The sequence below is a fragment of the Balaenoptera borealis genome (genome assembly GCF_965194805.1).
Source record: "Balaenoptera borealis genome assembly, chromosome: 14".
Classification (NCBI taxonomy): domain Eukaryota; kingdom Metazoa; phylum Chordata; class Mammalia; order Artiodactyla; family Balaenopteridae; genus Balaenoptera; species Balaenoptera borealis.
The window spans coordinates 4238918-4266223 of NC_138875.1; the positions used below are offsets into that span (position 1 = coordinate 4238918).

The 27306-nt window shown below is 42.8% G+C and overlaps 1 protein-coding gene and 1 long non-coding RNA gene across 6 annotated transcripts in view; one reads left to right on the forward strand and one right to left on the reverse strand.

Annotated features, from left to right (window-relative positions):
- CYB5A (cytochrome b5 type A) overlaps positions 1–27306 on the forward strand; it is a 79831-nt gene that overhangs the window by 16304 nt on the left and 36221 nt on the right. For 4 of the 5 annotated variants that reach the window (XM_082355320.1, XM_082355319.1, XM_082355321.1 and 1 more), the window contains exons 2-4: positions 3940–4068; positions 5834–5863; positions 9343–9377. In XM_082355320.1, coding sequence (XP_082211446.1) covers positions 3940–4068; positions 5834–5863; positions 9343–9377 — 194 coding nt within the window. Of the gene's footprint in view, positions 1–3939; positions 4069–5833; positions 5864–9342; positions 9378–11116; positions 12481–27306 lie in introns of those variants that run through there. The other variant, XM_082355323.1, reaches the window with a different exon arrangement.
- Positions 11619–21165, reverse strand: LOC309611205. Its single transcript, XR_014234392.1, has 2 exons — positions 15827–21165; positions 11619–15789 (listed from the first exon to the last, which is right to left on the reverse strand). It is a non-coding gene; the product is annotated as an uncharacterized lncRNA (long non-coding RNA).

The window sequence follows — 27306 nt, forward strand, 5'->3', positions numbered from 1 at the left end:
CTAGGTATTGGGCAGCAGGGATGAGTAAGACAGACAAAGGCCTCTGTCCTCATGAATCTTACAAACGATTGACAAAATAGAGCTTCAGGAGTACTAGGTGCTGTGAAGGAAAGAGCAGGGAGGGGATAGAGACCGTGGTGTGAGGACGGGGCAGGCCCTTCTGGACGGGCAACTCAGCTAAGGGCTCGAAAAGCTGACATGTGAGCAGGGATAAACGAGGGGACAGATGAAATCTCATCAAGGTTTGGGAGAAGAGCATTCCACACAGAGGCAAACGTAGGGGTTCTGAGATGGGGAACTAGTTTGGCAAGTCTGAGGGCCTGTCAGAAGACCTGTCACTGAAGTGTGTCTGTTTTGCTTTTCGATTTTACCTGTTACCTCTCTCGCTTCCACTATGACCAGCTACCCTGGGCTAAGCTGACATCTGAAAATCCTTACGGCATGATGGAGAAAGCACAGTCGATCGTGGGAAGGATCGAGAAGAAGCAGGAGACCCGTTAGGGGTCAGTTGTGGTTGTCCATTCAGGAGATGCTGGTTTGGTCTAAGGTGGTAGCATTGGAAGTGGGAAGAGGTGGTTGGGTTCTGAATATGTTTTGAAGATAGCCAGCTGGATTTGCTGATGGATGGGAGTGAGAAGGAAAGAGGAATGAAGTTTGATTTCTGATGTTTGACTGCAGCAACTGTATGCATGGTGGCAACATTCACTGAGAATAGAAAGACTGGGAAGAAGTGTATCTGGGGGCAAAGTAAAACGTTCGGTTTTGGTTATGTTATGTTCAGGATGCTCATTAGACATTGAGTGAACAGGTAAGTAGGCTGTTGCATGTGGGAGAAGTCTGGAGCTCAAAGGAAGCCTAATGAACTGCACTCACTAGAGAACAGGTCATATTCTGGGTCGGAGACCTGGTAAGATCACCAGGAGAGCTAGTACAGGTGGAATGGGAGAGCGCCAAGGACTGAGCACTGGGGTTGAGACTCGGAGAAGATCAGGAGAGGAAATAAAGTTGAAGGGAAACTAGGAGAGCCTGTTGTACTGGAAGCCACTTGAAGAAAGCATTTCAAGGAGAACAGATCCACTGTGCCAGCATCGCTGAAAGCATTTATGCCGTGAGCAGTAGAAAAGACAGTTGTAATTTCAGGACCTGGTAGCCACCATTCTCTTTATACCACAAGAATTTACCGTGTCTTTCTGAAAGTGTTCTTAGGAATGGGTAGAGGTTGTGACAGTTGATGTCTTCTGAATTATGGACTATGCCAGTGTTTCATCTTTTAAAATCTATTTCCTGTTTATTTGCTTGCAAATAACCCATATATACAAAAAGATGTAAAAAATGAAAGCTATTTCCAGTTATTTTACTGGTATTCCCTAGTTTGTATCTGGAGATTCTCATATGTTATCAGCGCAAGGTGGTACTTGGAGACCTTATAATAAGTAGAGATTTCACAGAAGCAGACAGGGAATTATGCACATGGAAAATGGAATCTTCCTCTGGAAAAATGGGATATTTTTTGTTAGAAGGACAATTCCAGTGGGAATGGCTTGTTTTGCCATGGCTGCCGCCGGTTCTGTCCTTCCTGGGTCCTCCTACCATCACCCCTGACGTTCCCTCCCGTCTTTCTCTCTCACTGGGCTCTACAGCGGCTGACTGCCTGCACACGGTGGGATGAATGGAGGTCCTAGCGAGCGACTCTTTACCAGGACAGATTTCTGATACAGACTTCACCAAAGTTTGTCTCAGACTCTTTTTTGTTACCTCTAATCTTGCCTGCCTGTAACTAGGCATTTTGGTCTTTTCCTTAACCTTTTAGAAAATCCTCAGATAATTTTGCTTTGCATGCCTGTTCTTCTGTCACTTTCCTTTTTCAAAGCCTTGCCTTTTCTTTGGGCTACCCCAAATTCTATAACCTGCCCCAAAGATAGTAGTATTTTCTCTGAGAGTTTCTGGAAAGAAATGGGAGACATAGACCGTCTCTGGGAATAACCAAGATGGCGCCAACACCAGCATTCCCAGTTTTCTTTGTGACTTTCGGGCGCCAGCAGGTAAGGAAGAGCGTTTCTTTTAGTCTTCAAATTTGATGGGTGCTTATTAAAACGGCAGCATGAACTTAGTCACAAGAGTGAGGACAGTGACAAGATGAATTGTGGAGTTCCACACCATCATGATTTAGACTTGATTTCCTTGGCAATGTGTCTCTCTCTGTTTGTCTCTCCCTGCACATAACAAGCCAGTCCCGTATTTATTGTCTTATCAAGACTTGAATTATTTTTTTCCAAAAATCAATTTTTAGGCTTTGTTTCCTTACTAATTGTTTAAAAAAATCCAAAAAAATCTAAAAAAGTAGAACAAATGTATTTTAGCATCAATTCATTTATTCTATATTTTTTCCTAAACAGTGGTCATTCAAACCAATATAACCCAAGATGTTTCTCTCATTCTCTTTTTTTTCCTTAGAAAACTGCCTTATAAATGGTTTAGGCAGCGTCTAAATCATAAATGGTTACATGTGTACATGCATACACATATGCAAATGCATGCACACTTGCACATGCAATGCATGTGTGCATACATACATGTAGACACGTACTTTTTTGTTTCCTGTGCTTGACGAGAAATTAAGTTGAGAAGTCCTTTTGTTTTAGGTGAAGACTATTGTGTTACTGTCTATGAAGTAGAATGTTTACTTCATTTTAGCACTTTAAAGATAAAATTCTATATATATATATTTTTTAATAAATTTATTTTATTTACTTACTTTTGGCTGTGTTGGATCTTCGTTGCTGCACGTGGGCTTTCTCTAGTAGCGGCGAGCGGGGGCTACTCTTCGTTGCGGTGTGCAGGGCTTCTCATTGCGGTGGCTTCTCTTGTTGCAGAGCACGGGCTCTAGGCGCACAGGCTTCAGTAGTTGTGGCGCGTGGGCTCAGTAGTTGTGGCTCGTGGGCTCTAGAGTGCAGGCTCAGTAATTGTGGCGCGCGGGCTTAGATACTCCGCGGCATGTGGGATCTTCCTGGAAAAGGGCTCAAACCCATGTCCCCTGCACTGGCAGGCGGATTCTTAACCACTGCGCCACCAGGGAAGTCCCAAAATTCTGTATTTTTAAAACTTGTATGATTTTATGATTGTTTACAAAAGGCCAATCTATGTTTTTAACCTCATTTGAAATTTTCCTTTGAAGATAGGCTGTAATTGGAAAATAATGATTTCATTTGGGAGACTTGTCTATGGTCACATATCTTTAACAGGACCCAAAAGTTAAGGAACTCATGAATGAAGCCACCCACACAGAAGAAACAACAATCTGTGAATTTGCATAATTTGTGGGTGCTGCGTAAGTTAGTCATTTTGTGTCTCCCACGTTGTTGCTTCTGTGCCTGTCAGGCTGTGCCTAAGAATAAACAGACTGTTCGAGAATTAACAAACCACATTTGTCATTGCCACGGCCTTGGGGATGCATCAGGAAGCTTCAAGCTGGCTTTCAGAGTGACCCAGTCAACAGCCTGTACCTCCAGGGCGGCTTCCCATGTTTAAGTGGACTCTAATATTCTGTGGCCCAGTGGAAGGCTTTTAAATAAGTGTGGAAATGCATACAAGATGTAGATTGGATAAAGACTGAGAAAAGCTTTTTGAGATTTTGAGAGCTTTATGGAAAAGCAAAGAGGACATTCCCAAAGGATGAAAAATGTGTGCCTAATGGTTTTATTGCCATGTGAATAACCGGGAAATAAATATCTTACTATTGGAGAAAGTTTGTCTGCACTTTCAAGTAGGAAACTGAATACAAAGGAATTGTTTTCACCCAGGTTATGAATGATTTATTTTGCTACATTGTCATCTGTGACTTCTGGAGCAGCCTATTTGGTTAAGTAAACTGGCCACTTCCTTTTAATTCATTTGCCTGGAAAACATACTCATTTTTCTGTCTGTCTGTCCTTCAAACAGCACCCCGGTGGGGAAGAAGTCTTGAGGGAACAAGCTGGAGGTGATGCTACTGAAAACTTTGAGGATGTCGGACACTCTACGGATGCTCGAGAATTGTCCAAAACGTTTATCATTGGGGAGCTGCATCCAGTAAGCACCTTTTGGGGGCCTTGTTTCTCTTTAAGGCTGTGGGCTGACCTTACTCAAATCTGTAGACTTGCATATTACAAAATTTAAAAAGGAAAAAAGCAAAGAACAATTGCTCCTGACTTTAGAAATAAATTGACCAGAAATTTCTTTGTATTTCCTTGGTTGCACTTTTCACCAGCACTTAGAATCCTCTCACTCCAGGGTCATGTCCTGGGGGCAGTGCATCTCAGACTCTGAAGTTTCCCTGAGCAGCAGATTTTAGAAGGTGGGGGTATTGACCCAGAGTAGTGTTATTTTGTCTTTTTTTCTTTTTTGACCAAAATATTTTTCTTAAGAAGCTCCTTTCTACTTTCATTAGTTTGAGGATATTTAAATTCTAAAAAATGATTTAGAAATTTAAAAAAAAATCAACTATGTTAAATGAATAAACTCTGCCTTCTGTAAAACCCACACGTGGTCCTCATCCTTCTCACTCTACCTGAGACCTTTGAGAACATCACCTTTGGTGGCAAGCCATGGACTGATTTTGCAAAAACGTAGGCTTGTTTTGGCTTTTATGTAAACCCAGGGCTGTAATAGGAATTTAGGCCCTTCTGCAGCATTTCAAAATGTACATTTATAACTCCACTCGTCTGTCAACCAAAGTTATCCGGAATATAGCTGCAAACTTGGAGATGTGCAAACTTGGAATCTGGAGCAGACAGGTAGATCCCTCTCACCTCTAGAGAGAGCCTGGACCTCTCCTCCGAGCCAGTGCCTTCCTTTCTCCTCCCCCAGCTCTGGGCACGTTACCAGTGGCCAACCTGAAGGGGTGAAGGTGCTCCTAGAAGCGGGCTCCAACAAGAAAAAAACATAGCAAATAGCCTCAACCCCAGTGAGCACACCTAGAAACCATATGAAAAACAGCCATGCAAAAAGTTTTGTTGCGTCTGATTGATGCTTCTTGTAGTGACTGTGAATAAAGGAAGGGTTGAAGTAGGCTCTTTGGGGAATGTCTGAAGGTAGGAAATCTGTTTTAGAGCAGTTTCCATTGAGTGGGACGTGGGTTTTTTGGTGGTGGGAGATGGTACTTTGAGAAAGGAAGCTTCATGTGTCAGGAAGGTTTATTCATCCACATATTTTCATCTTTATCTTCTGTGTCACCAAAGCGAAATAGTTGTATGGTAATTGGAAAGGCCTGCCCTTAAAATGTTGCATCCTGTCCTTATTCTTTCCATTCCAAAGCTTGTGAGGGTAGAGCAGGTGGGATTTCAGGCTGTGACTGCAGCATTTCTGCCTCACCTGTGATCACCCTTTAGAGAGTAGATGATAACCCTATAATTGGGAGACTGCAGGAATTCACTGAGGATACCACACAAATTACACACACAGAAATTACACACACAGAAATTACACACACACGCACACCCCCCACCCCACCCCCCCCCACCTCAAAGTGAATTTCAGAGGATAGAAGGGAAGAATCTAATTAGGTCTCAGCTGCTCCCTGAATTACAGATCAGAATCCAGGTCTCATAAATATATATACAGATCAGCATATAAATATGACTATCATGGATGCTATTTTAAACTTTGGAATGCCAGATTGAAATAAAGCTAGGCACTTAACCTGCTATTAATTTTTGCAGTCAGATGGATCAAACTGTGTATTTGATAACCTAGATGGAACCTAAAATGCTAATTACTGAATAATAATTTTTTTTTACTTTGGAAATGGTAGTTTTTCCTTTCATAATGGAGCTTACTTTTTTTTTTTTAATTGCAGGATGACAGGTCAAAGATAACCAAGCCTTCGGTAAGTGTGACCATCTCCAGTATCTCGATGGCTTTAGTTATCTGCACTGTATTTCATACCTGTCAAACTGGAAGGCATTTATTTACCTGAGGCCAGCATAGGTCTTTCTAGGTTAGATGAATATGTACCCTGTTGTCTCAGCAAAATTTTTTGTTTGTTTAGGCCGGTCAGTATATTTCATTAGGATAGCTTGTGTATTCTCTTCACAAGACTCTCAATACTTAAAATAACTTTTTCACCATAATTATCAACAGATACCTTTTGAAGAGCTACTTTTTATAAGTAGCATTGTGCTTCTGATCTGAAAGATTTGACATAAGCCTTCTTTTCAGAGAACTTAAAATCTGAGCAGAGGTCTTAATACTTAAACCTTTAAGGACACTACCTATGTCTTCTTCATCTCCACGTCTCTGGGACATAGTAGGTGTTCGGTAAATATTTGTTGGTTGAATTTAATGCTAATTAAAGAACTTTTTGATGTATTTTTCCTTAAGAAAGGAAAATAATTCTAGTAGTGCTACTTTTATGCCCTGGTTCACTAGCCCTTCTCTCTGAACTGATCACCTCACTTAGATGACTTAGTACCTTTTTTGAGGCTCCTTTTTGGACGGTTGAAATTCTGTGATACATGAAGTTTTTTGCTTTTTCTCCAAAGTCTGTCAGGGAAAAAGTGTAATTTTTCCCATTAGGTGTTCAGTATGTTAGTAAGCTTGGTGCATATCATTCAGCTGTAGTAAAACAAGGATTTGCTAAGGCCTGTTACCTGAACTTGGAACTAATGTAGGTCCAACCATGTCCTGAACCACGATTCCTACCAGCAGAAAGCACCAGTTAGAGCTAAGATCTCCTGCATAACTGTTTTACTTCTGAGAGTCAGACTCTTCCTTTAGAACATACGTGACTTTGCTGACTTTAGAGCAGAACTGGAGGAATATGGGACAGGAACTTGCTATTTTTCTTAGAGGCCAGAAGCAAACACAGTGAAAGAAAATACATGACCACTTTCCTAGATTTATCTTTTCTGTGCTTCTCGTTTATCAGAAGAGAGTGTTCCTTTTTGGGTGTGTCTTATAACCATTCCATCTATCTCCAGTCTGATAAATGTACACCGTGGTCTGAATTTTTGAAATTTTGCCTGCTGAAAATATTCGAATTGTGCAATAAGCTGCACCAAAGATTATTAGCTTGAACCTGCCCAAAGGGAAACAGGTGAAGTTGCCAAGTTAAGATATCTGTAGACACAGAGACGCATTTTTAAGTAAGGAAATCCATATCTATCAATTTGACATGGATGATATCATTAGTGGCAATACCTACTGATAGATTTTTGTGGTTGCAGTTTTCAGAACATTGCTCTGTTAGTGAATTGATTTGGTTCTCATGATATCATGGGGGAATCCCTGGACCTTCTAAGGAAGGTGAAAGCAATGAAACTCAACCTTGTTCCAAGCTTTGACCTTGTTCAAGGTCACACACTGCAGAACCACTGCTAGCACCCACTTAAGGCTTGGCAGTTGCAAGTCTCTCATGCCTCTGTAGGCTCTAGCCTTTGCATAAAAGGCATCACTCCATCAGCAGTATTTTTAGGAAAGCCTTCCAGTGAAGAAATAGGCTAAGTGAGATGAAGTTATAAATGAGGTGTCTTTGATTTGCAAAAGCTCGATGGGCTTTGCATGCTTTTATTGAGAGCTTATCATGTACTGATTTCATTATTAACCTTTTCCTACTTGAAATTGAACCCCTCAAGGTCACGGAGTGAACAGAAGGCACAGCCTGTAATAAAGACCAGAATCTTTTTCCCCTGTTCTGACAAATTTGTTAGTTACATACCAAAACCCAACTGTGGCCCAAGTGCTAAGTGGTAATTCAAACTTGCCTTAACTCTTAAGCATCCCTGGGTTAAGAGCCTAACAGATCATAAGCAATCAAACATGCATATTATCTTTTACAGTTCAGCTCTTTAGAGGATCATTGTTGTTGCTGGTGGTGACGATGCACTAGTAGTGGAAGGCAAGCCAGCCAAGTTTCCATGCAGAGTTGTCAGCATGTTTGGTGAAATGCATGTGCTCAGTATAACAAAATAACAGATCCGTGTTTGCCTTCTGTTTACTATTTCAGGCTTAGCTTTCTAGTGTGACAATAACATTTTACCTTAAATGAACTGTTGCATTTGTTTCAGAACTGATTATGTCTTTCTTTATATGTCTCTAATAGCTAAATAATATTTTCTCATTGTCCAGTTACTTCTAGTAATCCTTATTAATTTTATTCATCTATACGAAATTTGAAACCTAATCTTGCAGTAGTTACGAATACTTTTTGTAGTCTCTAAGATTTAATATTGCTTAAAAAGATAATAACTGAAGTTTTCTTTTAAATGACTATTTTTTTCCCTCCTCCTGTGTCAGGAATCTTAAAGGCCATGTTACCAGGTTGGTGGGTCTCATAACTGCTTTGCTTGCTCTTCCTGGAAGGTTTCTGCCTTTTCACGGGAATGTCTTTAACTCGCCTTGCTGTGTGTAGCTCTGCCTCACTGCAAATCGCTGATTGTTTTGCTAACGGTTTTTTATCTTGTGTTTTGGGAAACTACAGAGATAGAACTCTCTGTGAAGCTGCCTTATTTCTGGCTACCTTTCTTTGAGGCACTAATACTTCTGCTGGTGTGGCGCTTCAAAAGAATGCTTCTTAACAAGTTTTTAAGCCCGAAAAAGCTTACATTTCACTAGGCCTTAGTTACCCCACTGTTTGGGGAAGTATGCATCTTCCTAGAGCCATCCATAGTTCATTTTCATGGTACTGACAGGAAGGACCCCTCTCAGAAAGTGCTGGAAAGTAATACAGGCTGTAGCTGTGAAAGACCGTGGCATTTGAAGGTTTCTTGGTGGGTGACAGTGTGAAGTCAGCCTGTGAGGCCTCCAGTGTCTTTTTAGAGCCTTCTTGACAGACTTAAAGAAGGCCAGGAAAGGTGGTCCAGACTGTTATAATTTAAATGATACTTCTTATTTTTTCTTTTTGGTTGGCATGTCTTTTTATATAATCTGGGTACACTTTTACTTCATATGAGATTTGATGAAGTAACTGATGTTTTTATCGAACATTTCATTCATGCTTTTGAAGAATGAAACTTAAAGATAATGAAACCTTAAAGACAGTGATAGGTTCTGTGTATGTATAAATGATACCTGTGTTCGGTTTCTATGTTAAAGTATTTAGATGTGCAGAATATTTTAGGTAACCTATTTTTAACATTTTCTTTCAAATTATCTAATTTTTTTCTTCTGAAAAAATGGTGAAATTAGGTATTCAGGTGAGAAGTTTATGATATAATTTTCCCTTTCAACTTTTTTTGAAGAATGCACTGAATAAGAAGAATGAATTGAATAAACTATTGTGATCTTGTTTTAAAACAGGTTTTAGTCAATTGAATAAATGTTTAGATGTTCCCTTTAACTTACTTTACTTTTTCTCTTGTGTTTCAGGAAACTCTTATTACTACTATTGATTCTAATTCCAGGTATGTGGTAGTTTTCTTTAAGAGCATTACTGTGGTCAGAAGGCTCCTAGAATCAGAGTTGGACTGGGGGCCTGTCCCCTCATCCGAGGCGCCGCTGTTGCTCTAGCTCCCACCGTGTGCCTCTCAGTGGACAGGCCAGGGGTCATCTCCACTTAGCACCCAGACCACCCAGGGCCTTCCCTCCGCAACTGTCTGACAGCTCCGACCGTGGGCACTTCAGAGCGACCCAGGAGCTCACCCTCCAGCTGCATCCACCTTAAGGAACAGAACGAATGTAGTCTCCTGTTCCCCCGTGGCAGTCCCGTGGCCCGGGCAATCTTTTAATCTCCAGGCAGACATTCCTCATTTCCTTCCTCATTTGATATGTGGTCAGTTTCTTAAATTGTCATGATTACATCTCCCTAAGCATGGCTCAGTTTTCCCTTGTCCCTTTTCTAGGTTGGTCTTAAAATAGAAACCAATAATCCAAGTGTAGCATGAATCACTTGTTCTAGGGACTAGATTGCTTTATTATACTTTAAGATCATAATGACATTTTTGGCAGCTCTACCATCCTGACTTGTTTAATTGCCATTATATACATCTTTTGTGGACCCAAGCTCAAAGCTACACAGTCCTGCTTATTAATTTCGCCCTGTCAAATTTTGCTGCCCCCAGGCTGTCGGTGTTCTGGTACATTCCCTGCAGTATTTCCTTATTTCTTCTTGCTTTCCCCTGAAATGTCAGTCTCCTTCTAAATGGAAACTGAAAACCTACCAAATTACACTTGTAATCCTTTTGCAGTTTAAATCTTTATTTTGAACTTGATCTTTGAATGGGTTGATATGTGAAGAATATTAAAGGGTAGAAACTTTGACAGAAAATATATACGTAGCTGTTACCAGCTCTTTATTCAGGTTCTAAAACCTATACATTAATTTCTGTTTTGTAAGAAATTATAGGTTCAAATCTGTATTGAAGATCATCCTAACCCTGCCCCTGATATCATCTGTCATTTATAGTAGATCAAAAATTCTATGCATCAGGACTGAACAGTGTGTAAATTAGGGATTTTTGTGAATTTACATCTGTGGACCACAGATTAAATAATTTGGGCATGTTGTTTATTAACACGTTAAACCTACTACACACATGTAAAGAGTAGATTTTCAAAACAAAATCACAGAATGTTGAGCTGTGGTGCTAGTAGCAACCGTAGTAATCCCATGCTTCAAACTCCTTAACTTTATGCTCAGGAGACGTGATTTGCCCTTGGCTATAGAGCTTGCTGATGGCCCTCTTGAAATGAGAACCTTGGTCTTCTGGTTCTCAGTTCAGTGCCATTTTCAATTCTTCACTTATGGGTGTAACTAGAATAAAACCTGCTAGGAATATTCACTTTCGTGAACTTGTGATGTATAACCCAGGGTTGATGTCTTTTCGATAAGTCACTAGTTCTAGGTGGCATCTGTTGGGGGAGTGATACATAGCTCTTTGTATAAGTACATAGAAACAGATCTAAATGGAACTGGGAGGACATTAGTTTTCTTATAAGGCTGGAAGGACAGACCAGTTGCCAGTACACCAGGACATGTGTTGCACTCACTGCACTTTCAGCAATTCAGAGTTACCTTTTCATCCAAAAAGGTTAGAGAGGTAATAAAAACATGCCATGGTGACTTCCATGGTAAAGAGAAGGAGCACAGTCTCGAGTCCCCTCCTTCGAACACCATGCAAGCGTCACTGCTGTTTCTTTCCAGCTGGTGGACCAATTGGGTGATCCCAGCCATCTCAGCACTGGTTGTAGCCCTGATGTATCACTTCTACACATCGGAACACTAAACACGTTCTCAGAAGCCAATGGAAGAAAAGACTGCTTTGGTCTGGGGAGAAAGAAGCCACCGTTAACTGCTTCAACTGACAGAACCCTTCACCTGAAAATGATTTGAATACACCTGTTTTCCTTTCCTCCTACATTAGACACAAAACAAACCGAAAAGAACTGTTCTTTCTAGTCCTGAACTTTTAGAGTATGCCTTTTTATTCATCAGCTTTGTTCTGATGTTCCATCACTATGTCATTTGCTTATTGTGGGCACAATCTTTTAAAACATACCACTGTGTTTGGCTGTCTGTTTGATATGTAATTGTCTTTAATGTTTGGAATCTGATTATTTGGCAGTCATTTAATGTGCTAATCTTTCACATCCAAGTTGTCTGTCTGATGTGAGTAGGGGTGTCCTTGGATCTCTTCTTGTGCTGCTTCATCTAATTGAATAATCAGGTATTGCATGTTTCCAATGTAGTTTTTTTTTTAACAAGGAAATTAAGGAAGGCCCAGAAATAATAGCTTAAAGATTTCTAATAATTGTTCTACTTGAACAATCATATAGATGATAAAAAGAGAAAGTGGCCTGCAAGACCTAGAAAAGATACTCCATCTTTTCTTTGATTGAAAACACCAGCAACATCAACAAAAGCCTGTGAACCATGAGAGAACATTACCACTGTCCCTTCTCTCAGCGTAAACATGTCATTCCGAAGAGATTCTCAGTTATACGGGTTCTCAGGTTTTACAGACCCCTCCTTCAGAGGTGAAAACTGTTTACGTGCTCCTGTAAAGAAATGGTGATTCCCTAATTTGTAAAAACACACATTTGAAAGAGATTGTGGGACATTTGGAATCTGATTTTTGAAGAAATTTAGCTCTGGTGATGGGCCATGAAGAACTCTGGTATGGACTGATTCAGTGGATTGATTCAGTTATCCCGTCTTTGTTTATTATTCTCTGCCCAGTGCTTTTTTCTTTAAATGTCGAAACTTGAGAGATGAATTTATAGACTCGAAGTACTTTGTAGTTAGCGATGATTGTCCATTGGCCTGCTAGCCGACTGACGAGCCATGGAGTTCTTCAGAAATAACTAAACACATTGGAAAGGAATTTGTTTAAATTACAGAGCATAGATTTTTATAATCAATGACATGTATCACCCTCTGCCTTTTTTGTCACTGGAAGTTAGAGCGAATGTAGGAGGGCAGTGGGGCAGCTGTCTCTATCACATGGGAAAATACCTTGCAGAGGAATCCTTTGTTTAGATTTTAATAAACATAAGCCTGGAACAAAATCATGCCTCTTGTAATGGACTTGAAGTGCCCAACACATCCCTCTGCGTTTTGATACATCGACAGATGAGTCAGCAGGCTCTGCTGTAACGTGCTGTCATGACTGTGTAATCATGGATAGGTCAGTAGCTAAATAAAAATGACTGTGGGACCTTCACTCTGCTTTTTGATGCTACCGTATCAAGGATATCCATGTCGAGTTCCACAGTTCTTCCTCTAAGATAGGAGAGCAGTCGGTTCACTGCTCCGGGCGTGGTTTTCAGCATCATTATGAAGGGTGTGTCTGGAAATAAACAGTATAACCAAAGGGATTAAGGCAAGAAATTAGTGCCCTGGTGAGCGTTTCTGCATCTGCCCTCTCCCACTCCCCCACCCCACCGCGCCATAGACAGGGGCTCTGCAGGTTCCTCTGAAGCTTGGAATGAAATGACCACCAAGCTTGCACTCCTCTCCCTGGCCCACACGTGCAGTGAATGTTTGCATGCCCCCCATCTGGATCTCTTAGAGAAGAGCTTGCTTTAAATTTGGATGAGATACTTGGTGTGTGAAATTTGAACAAAGCAAATCGTACAATAATTGCGAATTTACAGTTAAAAGCCATGTCCTGTCCGTGTGCAGAAATCTCTGTGAGGCTGGGTCGACCCAGCCTCCAGGCTCCTTTCTGCTTTTCTCTGACTGCGTGTGTGTTCACTGTCACCTTATCTGGAGGCCCAGTTTGGTTTGGCTCCATATCAGGGTGGGGAGCTCTGGTACTTGAGATAGTCCAGCATTGCTCTCAGGGATCAGGGTCCACTCCTGTGCCGTCGGCCTTAGCAAGGACAAGCTTTCATATTGTCCCTGCTCTCAGCGAGCCTTACCAAGTTCCTGGGAGGAGCAGGCATGGAAGAGAAGACATCGTGGTGGGGATCGGGCTGGACTTCTATGTCTGCTGCGTCCAGCTGCACAAAGGCTGGGCAGGCTGGGGGAGGGGCCACAGGCGAGGAAGATGTTTATGCAGGAAGCTTGGCGTCAGTCTCGGAAACAGTAGAAAAAGATAAGGGATTCCCGTAGTGAGTGGGGGAGGGGCAGAGGGTTCATCTGGAGGCACATTTTGTAAAAGATCAACAGATGTTTGAGAAGTTCATCGATCACGAAATCATTATGTAAGTTGTAAAACTAAATCACAGTCTTATATGTTTTTTGAATGTCAAATGTGAACATTTCCATCAAGATAGAAAATGAAGCCCCAGTTGTAGGTGGGAATGATGCACCTGTCAGGAAAAGTCCTAAAAAATGGAGAAATAGGTAACCCTTGTATTCCTGCTTCTCTCTACTGTTGCCTCATGCCCAGGTATCTCTACCTAGTCACTCCTTTTTCCTACTAAGGCAGGTGACGCAAAGAATCCCATAAGTCATGAAATTCACTATGAACCAAACAAAGCCCATGTGAAGTTTGGAAGTAGAATTTCTTAAATAAAGGCTAGTTGTTTTAAGGAGGGTGGGTGGGCAGCAGGTCTTTCTGATCCCACGGGTGGTCTCTCCACATCTGGTGGTATTTGGCATCTCAAGGACCAAGCTGAAGTTGACTCAAGGTTTCAGGTTGGCCTTGAAACAGTTATACTTCCAGGGGTGGGGCTGTGGGTTGACTCCACCTTCATCATTCCCTTTAAAGAAGAAAGAAGCAAGTGAAACGAATTTGCTTGTGTCTGCAGCGTAGGTCCTCCAGAAAAACGATGCAAAAGGTGCAATTGCAAAAAATTCACCTTCAATCCAAATTAATTTAAGAAACCATTAAAATGACATATTGTCATTTTTAGATAAGAAAATTCTGTTTGTTTTAATATTCTTGGAGCCATGGGGGAATTCTAGAAATAACTGAACAATTAGAAGTTCTGGTAGAAAGAATTTACCTGATACTTTTAAGTAACATTTATCCTGTGGTGAACATTCAACAACTTTGAAAACTCTTGTTTCATTGTCCTAATATTTTATTGGTAAACTGAATATATTTCACCTTTATGATTATGCTTGTCACGTCAATAGCTCTTCAGGAAGAAGTCATTGAGTATTGTCAGATGGAAATATTTAATATATAAGTAATTGCATTACTTTCACATTCGTTTTCTCAGTTAACCAGTTCAAGAACAATAAAAGATTCATAATTATCTTGGAAGAAAACATAGGCATAGTTCTTTACGATTTTGGAGTAGGCAATGGTTTCTTAGATAATGATACCAAAAGCACGAACTACAAAAGAAGAAATAGATAAACTGAACTTCTTCAGAATTAACAACTTCTGTGTTTTAAAGGACCCCATCAAGCAAGTGAAAAGACAACACACAGAGTGGGAGAAAATATTTGCATATCATATTTAATGAGGAAATTTTGAAGAACTCTTACAACTCTATAAAAAATAATAACCCATTTGAAAAATTGGCAAAAGATCTGATTATACACTTCTCCAAAGAAGATGTTCAAAGCCAATGAGCACGTAAATGAATTGATGTTCAACAGCATTAGTCATTAGGAAATGAAAGTCAAAACCACAATGACATAGCACTTCACACCCACTGAGAAGGCCATAATACAAAAATCTGATGATAGCAAGGGTTGACAAAGATGTGGAGAGATTGGAACCCTTGTGCATTGCTGGTGGGAATGTAAAATGGTACAGCCACTGTGGAAAACATGGCAGTTCCTTAAAAAAACATTCCTATGATAAACCATAATGGAAAAAAGTATTTTTAAAATGTATATATATGTATAAATGAATCACTTTGCTGTACAGCAGAAATTAACACACCATTGTTAATCAACTATACTTCAATTAAAAAAAAGTTAAACATAGAGTTACCTATGACCCCAAAATTCGATATGCTCAAGAAAATTGAAAACAGGTACTGATACAAAAACCTGTGCATGAATGTTCACAGCAGCATTATTCATAGTAGCCAAAAAGTGGAAACAACCCAAGTATTTGTTCATCAACAGATGAATGGATAAAAGATGTGTTATATTCATGCAATGTTGAATTATTTGAGAACAAAAAGTACCGTGCGTGTTACAACATGGATGAATCTTGGAAACGTATGCAAAGTGAAAGTGTTACCGAACCCAGGTCCGGTTGCTCAAGGCTCGAAAGCCAATTCTTGAGAGACAAGTGTTGATAGGAAAGGAAAGGTTGCTTTATTTCGGAGGCCGGCAGCCCAGGGAGAGGGTGGACCACTGTCGGAGAACCAACTCCTGATGGCTGCTCAGGAGACAGGGGCTTTTAAAGGGGAGTTTCAGGGGGAGGGAGGGAGCAGAACAGCACAGTCTGTTCTGACAGTCATCTTGAAACCAGTAATGTGGTGGTCTGATCAGCGTCACCTTGGTTGTTTTAAGTACGGTTAATCTTTAGTTCCAGGGTTTGTCCCCATTTCTTTGAGGCCAGTTCTCGGAATTGTGGCAGCTTCTGTCATGGCTTCAGTTTGGTCATCATGTGGTCATCCTCCTCGCCCTGGTGGGGGCTTCGGTATCTGCAAAACAGCTCACAGGATATGGCTCAGAATATTATCTATAGCCCTTAAGGAGGAGCTAAAGGTTCTTGACTATGCTTAATGACTAAACTATTATCATTTGGTCTCCTTTGACTGTTTTCCTTTGTTTCTGCACTTTCTCACTTCTCTGATTAAACTTATTCTTTGGCTAAAGTTTTTCCACAGACAAAAGGCAGGCTGAGGACATGGTGGGGGGGACAAGGACCATAGGGTCCCGCTCTGTTTCGAAAGTAGTCCCAAAAGGCCACATACCGTATGATTCCATTTATATAAAATGCTCAGAATAGGCCGTGGTTGCCTAGGGTTGGGGAGAAATGGGGAGTGACTGCTAATGTGTACGGGGTTTCTTTTGGTGGTGATGAAAATGTTCTAAAATTGATTATGGTGATGGTTGCCCATATCCGTGAATGTACTAAAAAACATTGAGCTGTATAATTTAAAATGGGCGACCTGTATGGTGTGGGATTATACTATAGTTCAATAAAGCAGTTATTTTAAAAATTCAGCACAAAGTAAACATCCCCTCCCCCCAAGAAATCGGTCTTCTCCCGTGTTCATTGTCTTAGAAGCGTCCGCCCAGTTCATGCCAGCAGCGGGAGTTCCTCACATCCCACCCACCCACAACATCACTTCCTGAAATCAGCACTCTGTTACAAGTGGCCTCCTGTAAGATGTGGGATGTGGAGCTAGAGAAGGGACTCTTGCTTTTTTACTTTATATTTTGTCCTCATATATTATTTGAATGAAAGTGTATGACTTTTGCAATTAAAAATAAGAAATAGCTCTAATGGTCTGTCTACTCTCTACCCAAATCCATCTCCCTTCTGCACCTCCAGTGTCACTGCCTTAGTTCAGGCCTTCAGCTCTTCTAAATTTTTGCTGCAAATCCTCCCTGGCTTTTCCCATCTGGATCTGTCCATGCTGTTATTTCTGTTCCATGGTGTATCTTTTAAGGCTTGTCCAGTTCCTGGGACATAGGAGGTGTCTATTTGTTAACCGAATAACTAAACTAATAACTAACTAAACTGAAGTCCCTTAGCTGGTCTCCCATCTCACATCTCTATTTCTAATATCTTATTCCCATTATCGGATTATTTTTACTAAGACACCACTTTGATATCACTCTTGGCCAAAAGCCTTGGCGATAACACCAAGTCCAAGGTGGTGCTGAAGGCACTTGGCAGACTGTTCCTCAGCCTGTAAGGATATTGAGCTTTAAGAACTGCGGCCAGAAGGCTGGCTCCCAGTTTCGTATATTGGATGGAGTACAGGTGCATTTAGACTCTAGTAGTTTCTCAGCAGTGGCAAGAGGCGGAGAAAGACGTTATCTGACAAGCCCCTGATATTCTTAGCATGTCGGATCCTGTTAGCTGGTGAGGCTAGGTTAGTACCTGACCTTGGAGCCTGTCCAAAAATGGAGGGCGAGGGAGGGTGGAAGGTTATCAGTTGCAAACAGGAAGGAGGGCAAGGCTGGTTACACACCCAGAGGTCAGGAAAGTTCTATGCTCTTGGAGCTGAGTCTGATTAACTTCTGCTAGTTACTCTTTATCTCTGCTGAGCTGCAGTATCTCATGACTTCAGCAAACCTGCCCCAGACCTGAGCCTGTAGACTCTTCCAAGCTGGTAAAGTTTACTTGGCAGTAAGCCCAGTCCCTAAAAGCCTTCCTTTTAACTAAAACCTGTAGGCTTTAGGGGCCCCAAGTGACACTCTCCTCCTGGGAACACAGTGATTATTTCAGCATTCAAGACTTACCACTGAGGCCAACAATAACTAGAGAAAGCATATTTCTCTTTCCTCTTGGTGTGAACTTGGTCACTGATTTACCCCTAGACACTGAAACACTGACTAACTCGTAGGAGAATTCCCAGCAGATACAACTAGGAGCATCTCTCAATGTTTTTGGCTAAAGTTTTCATATATTAGAACAAGATCCTTTTAGGGAAATCATGGGGTTGACCATTGCCTTTATCTCCAGTGCTCTTCATTGCTTGTTATTTTTCAGAATCATCTCTCCTGGGCATTATGCCCCTTCTTGGTTGGTTCTCTATTTTTCAAGTTCAAACTGGATTCCATAACCCTTTCATTTCTCTTCTCATCAACCTGTTCCCTCCAGAGCCAATGTGTGGCCCTTTTCACCTGTGCCCCTCTTCTGTTTAAAGCTCTCCCCCGCTGAGGGATTACAGAAGACCTATTCTTCCTCAGTTTGCTGAGTCATGCCAGGGGAAAACCAAAACAGCTCTGATGCATTACATCTTTATAAAAATTAATTCCATAATGCTCATAGGATTTCCTTTCTTTCCTTTTTGATTTTGGGTCGCCTGTCTCCTCTTCCTATTTTTAGAATGTAGTCGAAGCCCCTTTAACTGTATGGTTAGATGGTTGATTACTCCAAGTCGGGTAAAGTGGAACGTCATCATCATGTTTTTTTTAAGTTCATTCAAATGTTCATTCTTTTGTCCAGTGTTTTTTTTGAGAACAGGTCCCTTACATTCAATTAAATATTGTAATTGCAATTATAGATACAGCTACGATAAGCAGACTGGGAACTAACGCAACTGATAAACCTACATTTAACTAGTTAGAATTGGGATGTGCAGGCACTCAGGAAGGCAGACTCAGTTGAGCGTATCAGTGTGTCATGGGCGTTGGTTAAGTATTTCAAAGGATGAGGAAAGAGACAATCTGGTGACTAGATTCAGTGGAGATAGGTTGATAGAGCTCCTACTATAATTTATACTGCTGAATCTAGCCTATTCTCACCCATCTCAAGCTCAAATTGTAAATTTTCATTTATAATGTGTGTTGGTGTTATGTGCATTCTCATAATCAACTGCCATCCTGTGACAGCAGTAGTTATCTGTTAGTGGGAGAAACCCAAAGGAAAGAGCTTTCTAGTAACTTCTGGCCCAGCTGAATAGCAATTAGGCTTAAATGAGTGGCACTTGAAGTTTGGAGCAGCTGATTTCAACTTTAAAAAGCAGCTCCAGTGGTTGTTAAACTCCCAGAAATTACATGAAATGTCCTGTTCATGTGCATGTTTTTCTGAGAAGGGTACTAGTAAGTTTTCTTAAATTCTTAAGGGGTCTGTTATTCCCCAAAGATCAAGAGCCACTCGTTACATAAGTGTAAGAATGAAGGAAAAAGTGTTCCTCTTCACTTCACAACTGTTGCCTAAAATCCATCCCCCAACTATGCATTGGGCTCTTGCTATGAGCCAGAACCATCTGGGCCTGGGGACCCAGCCCTGACCAGGATGCCGCAGTCCCCGCCCTCGGGAAGCTGCATTCTGGTGGGAGGTGTGCAAATAACGGGTAAATAAAGAGACATGCGTGGAACATCAGTCAGTGAAAAGTATTATGAAAAGAGTAAAGCAGGCCCTCTAAAGGGAAGAGGAGTGTGATTTTAATTAGGTGATTAGGAAATCCTCTGTGAATCGGAGACATCTGGGTGGAGACCTGAAAGAAGTGAGGGAATGAGCCATGCAAATTTCTCACGAAAAGCATCCCCAAGATCAGGGATAGCAAGTGCAAAGGCCCTGAGGCAGCAGGGTGCCTGACATTTGAATAAGAACGAGGAGGCCAGCCTGGCTTCAACACACATGATCTGATTTACGTTTAGAGGGATCCATCTGGAGATTATATGGGTGGCCAAGAGCAGGTGCCTAAGCCTAGGAATAAATACATGTATTTATGAATACATTTCTATGTATTTAAATTTTTCAAAATGGGAATTTTAAAATTATAGTATTACTTTTATATATATTAATAGAAAAATGAAATGACATATAAATCAGAAATCTATAAAAAGAAAATTTTAATTGATGGCCAGCTAAACATACCTGTGATTACCATTTCAATATATATATTCTTCCAGAATTATTTCTCACATTCCTATAGATAAGTGGAATCACAGTGGAAAGATATTTTTCACTCAACAGTAAATTGCAGAACTCGGTCCGTATCAAAAAGCAAAAGGCTTCCTCATTATTATTATTATTTTTTCTTTTGTCTTCTGTTTTTCTTCTAGTCACTTTTTTGGCTTCCTCGTTATTGAATGTGATCCATTATGTACTATTATTGTTTTCATTGTGGTAAAATATACATGTATTAATTTTTAAGGGAAATTAGCAAGGCCTGCACCCTGGCTCCTGAACGTGTGTTCTGTAGACCAGCAGCAGCAGCAGCAGCAGTCTGTTAAATGCAGACTCTCGAGCCCCACCTGAGAGATGGAGACGCACTGGCCTCAGTGGGGTTGACCAGGAGGCCTGCAGAGGAATAGCCCTCCCCCACCACCCGAATGGGGTCCTCCCGAAGGCCCTGTCTTGTGCCGTCTTCTCTTCTCTATTCATGCTGCTCAGAGGAAGTCAACTGTTGTTATGACTTAAGAATAATCTTATGACGCTCTACTTTCATTCTGAATCTCTTAACCAGAGACCATCCATCCATCTCCAGCATATTGAGAAGTTTCCATATGTCAGTTTTTGTAGGAAGCCCCAAGGGTACACTTGAACAAGTGGGAAGAGTTCCAAGGGGCTGGCTTGGGCATCTGGGTGGTGGCCATGCTCTCCAGTCAGGTTGGAGACACAGGCTGAGCCATCGCTACAGATGGTCACTGAAGCCACTGATTGGTTGGGATCATCTGGGAAGAACGTGTGGAGCGAGAAGGTGGGACCCGTGTGAGGACAGGGGAGGCCTGGGAGGAGGCTGAGCAGGAGGGGGGCCAGGAGAGGGCAGGTCACAGGCGTGCAGAGCGCTCAGCATCACCAGTGTCCCCCGGGGGTCACGGATAGTAGCAGGTGCTGCCCTACTAACACCTGTGTAGGGTTTGCCACAGGCCAGGCACCCTCTGAAGGGTGCTACATTTATGACCTCACCTAATCCTGTAACACACACAGGAGGTAGAAACCTGCTATATCTCTGGGTTAAAGATGAAGCAACAGAGGCGGAGAGAGAACTCTCCCAAGGTCACCAACATGTGACAAAGCCGGGACCCAACTCCTGCAAGCCTGGCCCTGAGGTCCGTGCTCTGAACCAGTGTGCCAAGACTGAGACTGAAGACTTCCCCTAGAACAGCAACAGAACAGTCGTGGCAGGCCTTGTGGAGAGCAGCTCCCTGGAGAAGAAGGGGTGGGAGCGGGTCACAGATGGAAGGGAGAGACTGCTTGTCCAGAAACTTGGCTGTGAGAGGAGGGCAGGGAGGGGTATTAGCTGGAGGGGCTGGGCAGGGGGTGGGGGGATTTTTGCTTTGTTTTAACTTAGAAGTGGGAGATATGAACACATGTTTAAATGCTGGGAGCTGCGTATAGGCAGAGGTTGAGAAAAGGGCTGACTGGTGGCCACAGGTCCCTGGGCGAGCTCAGCCCTGGAGGAGGGTTTTCCACTGTGAAAGGGCCAAGGAGGCCAGGATGGGAGATAGGGAAATTGGAATTTCATGCCTCTTGTCTTCTGTTTTCCTGAAGTCATGTGAGAGACAGAGGGAGGTGGTGGAGGAGAAAAAGGAATAATAATAATGAGGAATAGAAGAAACATTTATTTGAGCCAAGCTGAGGACTGTAGCCCTGGGGAACACAGTTCAAGTGCTTCTGGTAACACGACCCAGATCTGACTCTTAGGAGACCAGCCTTGTCATTCTCAGCGATGTGATATGGGTAGGATTGACCCCACTCCTAAATCTAGTATGAACCCAGATTTGCTTGAGCTAAAAAATTCCATCTCTTGGCCATAGTGGGATGATATTTTGCTCTGTCAGAACCAAGGAGGCAGAAGAGCTGTTTGCCAGTGTTCACGGGAAAGTGAAACACCTTCCCTCCTCTGTGTGTGCTGTCTCCTGGATGATAGGGTGTAAAGATGTATGTCATGGACTGCTGCAGCCATTTTGGCACCATGAGGTATTTTGGGTCCTACTGGGGTGGGGACTCATGAGGTCTGGGGATGAGCCTGTCGTCACGAAAGGCAGATTGGAAGGACTGGGAAAATCTGAGTTCTTGGAGACACTGACTAAGCTGCTGCATCATGCCTCTCTTCCAGATCATGGGGCATTTTTTCAGGTCGGAAGCTTATAATACTGCTGATAAATTTACAAATGTTGACTTGTAAGAATGGCAGTTTCTTTTATTTATTTATTTATTTATTTATTTATTTATTTATTTATTTATTTATTTATTTATTATTGGCTGTGTTGGGTCTTTGTTTCTGTGCGAGAGCTTTCTCTAGTTGCGGCGAGTGGGGACCACTCTTCATCGCGGTGCACGGGCCTCTCACTGTCGCGGCCTCTCTTGTTGTGGAGCACAGGCTCCAGACGCGCAGGCTCAGTAGTCGTGGCTCACGGGCCTAGTCGCTCCGCGGCATGTGGGATCTTCCCAGACCAGGGCTCGAACCGGTGTCCCCTGCATTGGCAGGCAGATTCATAACCACTGCGAAGAATGGCAGTTTCTTTTGGTTCAACCTGCGAGTCAACATTCATAACCCCCTTGACTGTCTAAGTCAGTTTGAGGTGAGTTGTAGCTAAGACAAGTTGGAACTCAGAACCATGCCCAGAGAAGGAGAAGCTCACCCCTAAACCCCGGGTGCTGACTGCTCCAAGATGTCTCTGTGGTGCCATTGCTGCCACCGGTTCCTCTTGCTGCTGACACCTGGCCAGTACAAGAGATGCATCAGTTTGCTGCTGTAGCAGCGATGGCCACGGCTGCTCTGTGCTCTGATGATGCCCAAGGGACAAAGATGGGGGTGGGCTTGGCTTAACCGACCCCAGGTTTCCATGAGCCCCAGCCCGGGAGGATTATGATTTGGAGCAAATCCCAGCTCAGCGCAGCCAGTCAGAGTGAGTTCACGCACAGGAGTCCCCCTGCGTTTGGGGAATATCCACAGGCTCAGAGGCTGAGGAAGACAGACACCTCTCTTTGAGAGTCACAGGCTCTGCTGTGAATGTTCCCTCCTCTTAAACACCAGTGTGGCTGAAAACAAGTTCCTTCTGTAAATGTGGATGGATGGTGGGACCTCCAGGTGCCCGCAGGATGGATGGTGGGACCTCCAGGTGCCCGCAGGATGGATGGTGGGACCTCCAGGTGCCCACAGATGTCTGAATTTTTAACTCAAAGTGAATATTTGGGAATAGCCAGAAGGGATTTTGGTGTGGCGAGGTAAGTCGGACCGATGCCAGTTTTGCGGGCTGAAGGAAGTTCTTCCAGGTTAGAATATGCGCGCTTTAGGCAGTGGATTTTTCCTGCTCGTGGTGCTCAGTAAGCTGCTGGCTTCTCTTGAAACCATAGTTCATTAGTATCAACCCAACATGTTTCATCAGGTAGCAGTCATTTGCTTATGTGAGGGAGGAGGAATCCTAAGTCAGTGTTTGCATACATGCTCTTCCTCCATAAAGTGTCTGTTTGACTCATTTCTCCTGACGGAGCCAGCAGGAGCCTGGGCAGGTAGGGCCACCCTGCTGGGACCTGTGCCCTGGGCCTCTTCACCTCCTGCCCCCCTGCCCCTTGCTGGGGTAGGAGCTGGTCTCCAGGAGGGACAACGCTTGCTTCATAAGCCAAAGAAGGCAAATCATTGGCTTTTCTCAGTCCAGCAAAGGTTAGTGAAGGCCTCTAGCACTTCTTGCTTTCCCACTCATCAAAGAGTAACTTGAACACAACGATGTGATGAAACACATTGCTGACAAAGCCTCAGAGCCCAAAACTTTCAAATAAAAGGTTCTTTGATTTTGTGGTTTCATGGGTCTTTTCTCAAGTCAGGGAGGTTTAATTAGCTCTGTTTATTAGTCGAAGATGGTTGCCTTGCTGTCGATGACATCAGTTAGTCTGTTTCCAAACTCTGTCTCAAAAAAAAAAGTGCACATGCCCCTTACTGAGCCAAAACCCACAGGGGACAACTTAACTTGTTGGTACACATACTGTTAGGCAATCTCTTGCATTGCCAAGGCTGATGATCGGGGGACTATTAAAACCCATCCACCTTGGGACTTCCCTGGTGGTCCAGTGATAAAGAATCCGCCCTCCAATGCAGGGGATGCGGGTTCAATCCCTTGTCAGGGAACTACAATCCCATGTGCCGCAGAGCAACTAAGCCCACACGCCACAACTACTGAGTCCGCACGCCTCAGCCGGAGAGAGAAAACCTATACGCCACAACTAGAGAGAAGCCCACGTGCCACAACAAAAACATCCTGCATGCCACAACGAAGACCGGATGCAGCCAAAAATTAAAAAAAAAATAAAAAATAGATAAAATAAATATTTTTTAAAATCCATCCACCTTATGCCTAAGGAGTGGAAACAAAGAATTACACTATTAAAGTGAGAGTCAGATTCTGAGCATCTCTTAGCATTCACCTTCCCGATGTGGAGACTGATTCCCCAGAATTGCAGCACTGTTTGATATTCAGATGAGATGAGTATTCTCAATTTAATCTCTTCCCCTTAGAGGCTAAAGGCAGAACCAACTCCTTCCTTTGCACTGCTTTAAGCTGCCTTTGATTCTCCTGTGGGCAGGAGAGAAGAAAAATGATGTATCTAATGCCCAGTGTGCCTGACTTTAAGGGTTGGTCTTAAGTATAGCCAAAGGAGAAAATAGTAAACAAGATTTATGTTATATATGTAAATGTTACATGTGTATGTCTTTCTCCCAGCTTCCAGTGGCTTGCTGGCACTCTAGTGTTCTTGGTTTGTGGAATCATTACCCTGATCTCTGCCTTCATCTTCACATGGTGTTTTCCTTCTGTGTGTCTGTGTCTTCACAGGCCATCTGATGAGGACACCAGTCATGTTGGATTAGGGCCCACCCTATTCCAGTATGACCTCATCTTGACTAATCCCATCTGCAATCACCCTATTTCCAGATAAGTTCACATTGGGAGTTAGGACTTCAGCATATGAATTTGGGGAGAAACAATTCAACCCCTAACCATGAGTAAACCTAATATTGGGCCAGATTTTCGGGGAAAATGTGACCCGGGACCCATTTTTTTAAAATTAATTTTTAAAGCAGAAAAGTACTGTGCCAGAAATTGGTTAGACCTCTCATAAGGGGAAAGAAAAGCAATGAAAATGAAATATCTACTAGAGCCAGGCTGGCACGCCTGTCCTGGGAAAGTGGTATTGTGACAGCACTCTAGTGCCTACTTGTGCAGGGGCTGCTGCCCAAAGCCGTCTGGGTGGGACGTCTTCTGTGGAGGAGCATGTGTAGCGCTGTTTAAGGGCAGGTGGTTCTGCAGGTCACCCAGCTCTTTGGACTCCGTCTGGTCCTAGGAGACCTCACAAAACCCAGGTGAGCCGAGAGCAAGGCAGGTAGAAGGTGTAGCACGTGAAACAGACCTCAGCTGCGACGGCGAACACGGCTCCAAAGCGAGCAGGTGTGCCGCCGTGTGTTTTGCAAATTGCGAAGCACCAGGACTTGGCAGTGACGACAAAGGGAGATTATAATAAAGTCATCACAGTTCAGGGTTGCAAAAATGGAGTCAGATGGCCGCTGAGGATCTGGTCTCAGACACATCTGTGCACCACTGAGAATCTGAACTGCCTGTGAACTGTACCAAGGACACCACCAGCAACACCTGCCAGCTGTCACCTTATGGTCTCAAGGCCTCCCCTTATAACTATACAACCATTTCAGTCCCCAGCCAACCCTGACTTAACAAGCGCCCCCATTTCTTGCCAGCTCCAATGATAATTCTTGATAAACAACTCATGTAACCAACTGTAATCTTGTGGTTTTTACCTTTATAAACGCCCCCATTTTTTAGTCCGGCAGAACACAATTCAAGTGCTTCTTGAATCTGTGTATCCAGGGCTGCAGTCCTAGCAAACTCCAAATAAACACCTTTTAATTTCACCCCATATTCACCCTTTAAAAACTAAGATTTTGTAATGCCACCTTAATCTGAAATAAGATCCCTAGATGATATCACTTATACATACTTTTTTGAAAAGAGTCATCATAACAACCTAATCAGGCCTCTGTTTCTAAAATTTTGGTTAACAGAATGGAGCTCAGAATAAAATCCCACACGTCTACACTGTTGCATCTTTTCATCATGGATGGTTTGGGCCACAGGTGGTCTCCCCAGGCTCTTCTGTCCCTTCTCAGCTGGCAACCTCTTCCCTGCTTGGTAGTTCCCTGCAGATGACTCAGCACCCACTGGGAGAAGAGCTTGGCTGAAAGGTGCTGCAAGGCTCATGGGCAGACCCAGGCAGGCCTGTGGGCACACCTGCTCTGAGCAGGTGTAGTACAGGTGCGTGTCAAGCAACTCCAATCTCAAGGTCACTAGTAGTCAAATGAATCCGATTTTCAGTCTTTACCTGGGAGGAAGGGGTGTTTGCAATGGACACGATGTTATGTATTTTTGCCTCCAGCTCTGTATTGAGTTTGTGACTGACAAAGTATTAGAAATTACAACTCCTCACCGCTGGTGCTCACCTCGCCATTAAATCACTTCTCAAGCCAGCACAGGAGTAGATTAAAACAAACAAACAAACAAACAAACCTTGTCAAAACTTCCTTTTCACTCCAAAATTTTGACCATGTTGATTTTAGGGCACAGAAGTTGAGTCAAGCCATCTTAAAGAGAAGGTAGGAGAGTGAGTAGTATGGGATGGAGCCCCAGCTGGGAGCCAGCAGGGTCAGAACCGTCTCCAGGGTCAAGTGGCTTCCTGCTTATTTCTGTCGCGTTCTCTCTTTTTGTACCATTATTTGCCCACTGAATTTGTCCCCAGCCCTTCTCTTTACTTCTGGTGGCCGATATGCTTTGCATTCTCTAGTACAGATGCTGGGAGGACATTTTTGGCTCTGCTAACTATTGGCTAGAGTCTTCTGCACCCCATGGATGAGCCCTCCTGGGTCGGGGGATCTCCATGGTCCAATGGGTGGCCCTGGTCACAGCGTGCAGCCCTAGTGCTTCCCGGTGACAGTGGTACTTCCTCCTGGGGATTGTTTTAGAAACGTGTGGGGCCCTTTTTGTCTTCTGGCAAAACTGCCCTCGAGCGTTTATGTATTAAAGTATATATTATTCAGTTACGAACTGCTTTCATGGTATTTTCCCTTTATATTAGATTTAGGTTGTTATGATGATTCTTTTCAAAAGTGTGTACAAGCGATATCATCTAGGGATCTTATTTCAGATTAAGATGGCATTAGAAAATCTTAGTTTTAAAAGGGTGAATACGGGGTCTGATAGCATTGAGAACCTATAACTCACATGCCTCCTACATATGAATATAAATTATTTGATTCCAAAGAACGATATATCTTTTCTCATGTTTCACATGTTGACCCGTAACTTGGAACAACCTATAGCGTTTTGGGGAGACACTT